This window comes from Triticum urartu, chromosome 4A (assembly GCF_056163025.1).
Source record: "Triticum urartu cultivar PI428250 chromosome 4A, HENAU_Tu73, whole genome shotgun sequence".
Taxonomy (NCBI): Eukaryota; Viridiplantae; Streptophyta; class Magnoliopsida; order Poales; family Poaceae; genus Triticum; species Triticum urartu.
Window position 1 is genome coordinate 466,695,870 of NC_141876.1, and position 6,941 is coordinate 466,702,810.

Below are 6,941 nucleotides of genomic sequence, written 5' to 3' on the forward strand. Positions count from 1 at the left end.
TCCACGCAACAACCTACTCGTTGCTGAAATGTAAAATTTGTCTGTATACTGTATACATTAGATAATGGTGAAACCACTGCCAGAGACAGAAAAAGCATCAGTACAAAATACCTACAAGGTCCAGCCACTGTTTTGTATGCGGTTTGCACATATGGAGTTGCAAACAAAAGTGCACGAAAACTCTCTTTTTTAAGACAGAAATGCACGAAAACTCTTGATGCATTTTTATGTGTTGAGCGTAGTAAGCTCACCAGAGACAGAAATTTCCAAAAGGCCCAACTCATCATGTAACCAGAACTAAAACTGGGCTGATGCAACAGGGGAAATTGCAAATGCCACAAATCACAGCCGGTGGTAAACCGAGACGGAAATCTCGCAAACCAACTGAACTGGCCGTACGCCGCAGATCAACAGCACCAAAAGTGCCCATTCATCAGGCAGATGGTAGACATGCAACCGATATATATAAGTTCACTCAGTTGTTCCAGAACCACATGAAGCATATTAACAACTATACTAGGCTAGAAGAATGGCCATTCCTGAAGTTGCAGAGGGCACTGATACTAAACATGAACTATAGCAAAAGCAGCGCGATCATAGGCTTGCAGAAGCACATTGAGCACCTTACCAGCCTCCGCCTTCGTTCTTTATCTTCTTAACTTCTGTCTTGTCTTCGGACAGCATCATGCGCTTCTTCTGCACCATGCGCTCGAACTCCTCCTTGCCCACCCAACCCTCCCCGTCTTCCTTCTTTATTATTTTCTTCATTTCCTTGTCATCCGACTTGTACTTCTCAGCATCTCGCACCATGCGATCAATCTCCTCTTTGCTCAGCCCACCCTTGTCTGTGATGATGGTGATGCTGTTCTTGTTTCCAGTCGTCGTATCCACAGCGGACACCTTCAGAATACAGTTGGCTTCGATTTCGAATGTCACATTGAACTGTGGCACGCCCTTTGGCGCTGGGGGGACGCCGCAGAGAGTGAACTTGCCAAGGAGGTTGTTGTCTTTAGTCATCGACCCTTCACCCTCATACACCTTGAAGAGAACGCTGGTCTGGTTGTCAGAGATGGTCGTGTAGATCCGGTCCTTCTTGGAGGGGATGGTGGTGGTCCTGGGGATCACCACACTCATGAAACCACCTACTATCTCTACCCCGAGCGAGAGGGGCGTGACATCAAGAAGGAGCAAATCCTTCACCTTCTGGTCACATTCACCATTAAGGGCTGCGGCCTGGACAGAGGCACCGTAGGCAACAGCCTCATCAGGGTTGATGCTCTTGCAGAGCATCTTCCCATCAAAGAAATCCTGGAGTAGCTGCTGCACCTTGGGGATCCGGCTGGAGCCACCCACGAGCACGACATCATGGATTTGGGATTTGTCCATCTTGGCGTCAGCGAGGCACTTCTCGACATGTTCGGTGCATTTACGGAAAAGGTCCATGTTGAGCTCCTCAAAACGGGCACGGGTGATGGTGCCATAGAAGTCAATGCTGTCGTGGAGTGAGTCGATCTCAAATTTTGCCTGCACCATGGAAGACAGCATTCTCTTGGCCCTCTCACAGGCCGCCCTCAGACGCATGAGCGCCTTTGGGTTGTTTCTTATGTCACTCTTGTGTCTCTTAAGGAAATCCTGCACAAAGTGTTCCACCATCCGGCTGTTGATATCCTGCCCGCCGAGGTGCGTGTCACCAGATGTGGCCTTGACAGTGAAGATGCCCATGTGAATTGTTATAATTGACACATCCAAGGTACCACCACCAAGATCAAAGATGAGCACTGTCTTTCCTTCACCTTTGCGAGATCCCTTGTCAAGACCGTAGGCAATGGCTGCAGCAGAGGGCTCATTGATGATGCGCATGACATTAAGACCAGCAATGGCGCCGGCATCAATGGTGGCCTGGCGTTGGGAGTCAGTGAAGTAGACTGGAACGGTGATGACAACATTTTTCACCGCTGTGCCGAGATAGGCCTCAGCGATCTCCCACATCTTGACGAGCATCATAGAGGAGATCTCCTCAGCTGCGAACCGCTTCACCTCATCCTTGTACTTCACCACAATCAACGGCCGGTCACCAGGGCCTGAAATGACCTTGAATGGGAATAGCTTGATATCTCCTTGCACACATGCATCGGTGAATCGACGACCAATTAGTCGCTTGGCATCTGAAGAAAATTGGAATAATTAGTTCCAGCATTTTATTTTGCAAAAGTAATGGTATATCACAAAATTCAAGATTTTAAGACTAATTTCACAGAATTGCATATTTAGGAACCAATTCCATCACAAAATGCATATTTAGAAAGTAGTTTCAAAGCAATGTCAATTAGGGCAATCCCAGTACACTATATCTTAAGCTATATAAATAGATGTTTAGATATAACAGTTCCAACGCATTATATATTAGTGCTTTTCTGAAATAACCCTCATTTATTGTCTTTTGTGAGAGAAAAGTTATGAGATGCCATTATATATTAGTGTTGTTTCTAAAAATAACCCTCATTTAATGTCTTTTGTGAGAGAAAAGTTATGAGATGCCTTGGATTTTGTGCTAAGATCAATATCTAGATTAAGATATGGTTGCTCTCTCTTTCTTCATTAAATAGGGTGCCACATCAAATTTTTGCCTATGAAACCATACTAAAGATACAAGCATTGGGAGTGGCCTTATGTAGGGTAAACTACAGTTTGCAATGCATTACACACAATGAGGCCCACAAACATCCAAACATCGTATCGCAAGGTATCCTATATCTGTTGCACAATGAACTTGTAGCTGTGAAGTTTACATCAACTTTTCTGCATGACTCATTTACGAACGAAATTCAGGGATATTTTATGCTAATAAACTAACATTCTTTTCCTGTCAAAAATCTATGGGATTTCCTGGATATATGTACATTTGGTTTTTGCAGGATGCTCCAACTAAAATGCCACTGACTGTTTACTTGTCAAGAAACTGCAAGCAGCACTCCTGCATATATTCAGTTTATAAGTATATATTCAGTTTACAAGATTGAAATTATCATCATGTATCTCATATATAATTTACTAATGAGAGGCTTCATAGAAATCCAATATTAATCACGAAAAGAAACATATATCTAGATCATGTAATTTCTAGACATGGCTGAGATGGTATCATTTTAACCCACATGCGTTGAGACAGCATCACAGCCAAGCTTTCAGGCACAAGCACAAGTGGGTATGACACATGTATTAATGTATATGACTCATTTTGATGTTTGTACCATATACAACACGAGATATGTATATTTTGAGACAGAACAACGGATATATAGAATTATTATGAACTAAACAAATTACAAAGTGATTATCTCTAAGCTACCACCTTATTTCTGAGGTAAAAAACAGGCCAGCTATCAAGTTAACTGGAAGAAAATGGCTTTTAAGTAAATCCATTATCTGTGGTTGTGCACATCACAATGATGCAGAGGCCAGGGGTGTACCCTCCTTTTCAATAAAATGTAATTTCATGACCTCTATTATCTATATGCATGGCTTGGATGATGTTGGATCTCATACTATATGCATATACTACCATGTCCTCTTTAGATTTGATATTACATGTGCGTTCTACAATAAAATCATATGCATCGAACTAAGATTTTGGATGAACGACAACAAAAAGAGAAGTCCTGTTTGCTACAACAGATTGATAGAGCACATAAGCTGATAAGAATATGGGTTCCAGTCATGTACAAGAACTAACCACATTTTTGGAAGAATAATCTATGAACAAATCCAACAAAGATTGTTGCATCTAGGTTGTGACATGGAAATAGGTCTGCAAATCCTACAATTGTAATATCATCCTACTGTAACACAATTAGGAAATCATACAACTACAACGCAACTGGAAACCATCTAATCAGAGACTTTGAAGGAACATAAAACTTCAATAGTAACTTTTCAGAAGTGTGTTCCTATTCGTTTTTGTTGCACAAGGATGCTGGTACTTTTGTTTGCTTCGTTACCTCTATTTTTCACAATATTTCACATCTTCAGATTTTGTATTAGAACTTCATGTTTTCCAAAATTGCTAGCCCAGTTGATGACTACCTGAGCTAATTTTTCGGTGTCAGATAACTCTAAATAATGTTAGTACCGGAGATAAGCCTTTCTAGACGTTCCCTGGCCATAAACAAAATCTAGTTTATTTTGGATATGTAGAAGGCAAGTACACCATTTTTTTGCACATGGATTTTCCCGATGTACGAAACAGGTTCGCGTGAAGAATCCAGCGAAAAGTTGGAGGGTTTTGCAGCGTAATAGTACTTTCTAGGGTATTTTAGGGTAAGCAAACAATTAATCGCGCGCCCAAATAAAAAGCGCATCACCACAAACAACAGCAGCAGCAGCAAAACAAGGGGGGGAAACATCGATGGCGGGGATCTTAACAAAGATCCATCGACCTAGCAAACTTGACGAGTGACGAACAGAGCTGCCGCTGCTGAGAAATCAAACATATAGACCAGCAGATCGAGATCAGATCTAGTTATTACCGAATACGGTGTTGACGGGGTTCGTGGCGGCCTGGTTCATGGCCGCGTCGCCGATGAGCCTCATGGTGTCGGTGAAGGCGACGCAGGAGGGCGTGGTGAGGTTGCCCTGGTCGTTGGGGATGACCTCGACGCGGTTGTGCGACGGCCGCCACACGGCCACGCAGGAGTAGGTCGTCCCGAGGTCGATGCCGATCGCCGGCCCGTCGCCCTTCGCGCCCGCCATCTCCGCGACCACGAGGCGCAGGCGGGAGGCGGCTGGGGAGGGGGGAGATTTTTTTCACTTGCTCTTTTTGAACTTTGGAAGAGGGAAAGTTAAGGCGGCGTTGCCTCCGTGATGGGTGGGAAACTGGGAACTGGGAAGGGAAGAGGCGGAGGGTTAAGGCTAGTCATAGTGGGAGTAACTTAATAGTAACATAGCGCATTTCGAGAAATTTTTGCTTATATAGCATGTAGTTAATAAGAAGTGGTAACATAATATGTTACTGTAACATAGCACTTCCCAAAACAAGATGAGTCTACAAGCTAATAAATGAAGCCACATATGACACTACTAATATGTTACTTTGTACTATGAAGATAGTAACTTAGTCTAGTATCATATGCATGACACTAGTCTAAGTTACTTCCCACTATAACCAGCATAATAATTGAGGTGGAGCGAACCTCCGGCAATAGTTATACTACAAAGACGGTCAAAGGAAAAAAAACACGGTACCATGAAGCGGTTATCCTGAATGGTCTAGTATTAGAAAATGCGTACCGTATCGCTCTTTGGGGCTGTTTGGTTTCAGCCCAAGCCCCGCCAAATCGTTGGCGCTGTTGGCGAGCCAAAAAATTGGCCAACGATTCCACCGCCCTCGCCTTTACCAATAGATTGGCATAAAAGAAGCAGAGGAAAGGTGAGGCGGGCTGGCGTGCCAATTATTTGGATCCCATCCAAACATGCACCCTACAGCTGGTCAATGACCAATTTGTTGGTCCGATGCCTCAGGGCAGTAAACCAAACAACCCTGAAATTTTTTAAGGACCAACCGAGGGATTATGAGGATAATTGGTTTGACGCCAATATTTGACATTGTCAATACTTGGCAAGCCAACAATTGGCAATATCAAAAGTTGCCAACAATTGGCAACTTTTTGTGAGGTTAACAAATAAACATGGCAGCCAGCCAAGCACTAGCCGATATTTGGCATTTGCCAAATGTTGGCATGCCAATTTTTGGCATCAAACCAATTGTGCTCTATAAGTTTATAACAATCTCGTCTCGAACGCTGATTCAACTGTTCGTTTTTTGGCATGAATCTTGAAAAATAAGATCTGCCATGTCACTTTTCTCGATCCTTCGTGTTTGATAGATATATACACCAGCGAGCGAACGACGAGGTTGCTCCCCTTCCCCTCGTCCCACATTGTATCCACTCACTCCGCCGCATTAGGAATGGATGGGAGGAAGAGAGGAGGTGCGGCAGGTGCGGCTCATCGGCAGCTCGCCAATGTGGCCGAGCGGAAAGCGGTTCGGGTCCATCGGCTGGAGATAATGTCCTAGCAGAGGCCAAGCGCCGCCGCCGCGGGCGTCATGGCCGCCTTCCCTCCTCAAGCTCTTCCTGCGACGTTGATCATCACGCCTCCACCACGCTCTGGTACGCCTACCTCTTCAAGCTCTTTGCTGACCGGCTTGAGGTGTTGTCGCGCCACCTGCTCGCCCACGCCAACATGGCCGGCGGCGGGGCTGCCTCTCTACGCGTGGTCCTAGCACGCTTGCTACTTGTGATAGGTGTTAGGATTTCCTCAAAGAGGAAGACTGACATAGTATAGTAATAGAATGTATTTCCTTCAGTTAAGAACCAAGATTTATCGATCCAATAGGAGATTCACGCAAACAAAGGTCGACAGTACCTGCAGACACACAAAAAAATACTCGCACCTAACACAGACAAGAGGGTTGTTAATCCCCTTATACTCGTTAATTGCAAGGATTAATTTTGATAGTGGTAGATATATAAATTGCAAAACTAAATAAAAGAAAATAAATTACAACAAGGTTTTTAGGATTTTAACAATATGAGGTGAATGGACTCGGGGGCTATAGACTTCACTAGAGGCGTCTCTCTCAAGAACATAGCAACGGTGGGTACACAAATTACTATTGGGCAATTGATAGAAAAGCGCATAGTTATGATATTATTCATGACAAGATTAGTACATAAGCATTTCGTCCGTGACAAATAAACCGTTAAACTTACTGACGCCTACTACTATACTCCACTTCGAGAGCGCTTCTATGCTTGCCTCTCTAGATATTAAGTTAATGACAAATAGAGTAATGCTTTAAGCATGATGACAAGATGTAGATAAAATAAGACCAAGCAATATGATCGAACCCCGACTTTACCCTTAGTAACAACAATGCGAAT

At 43.8% G+C, this 6,941-nt stretch overlaps 1 protein-coding gene across 1 annotated transcript; it reads right to left on the minus strand.

The window, feature by feature from the left end:
- Positions 1–447: 447 nt before the first annotated feature.
- On the minus strand, positions 448–4,879 carry LOC125552134 (heat shock cognate 70 kDa protein-like). Its single transcript, XM_048715616.2, has 2 exons — positions 4,527–4,879; positions 448–2,165 (listed from the first exon to the last, which is right to left on the minus strand). The coding sequence occupies exons 1-2, from the start codon at positions 4,747–4,749 to the stop codon at positions 625–627; spliced, it is 1,764 nt and encodes a 587-aa protein (XP_048571573.2). The 5' UTR covers positions 4,750–4,879; the 3' UTR covers positions 448–624.
- Positions 4,880–6,941: the final 2,062 nt, after the last annotated feature.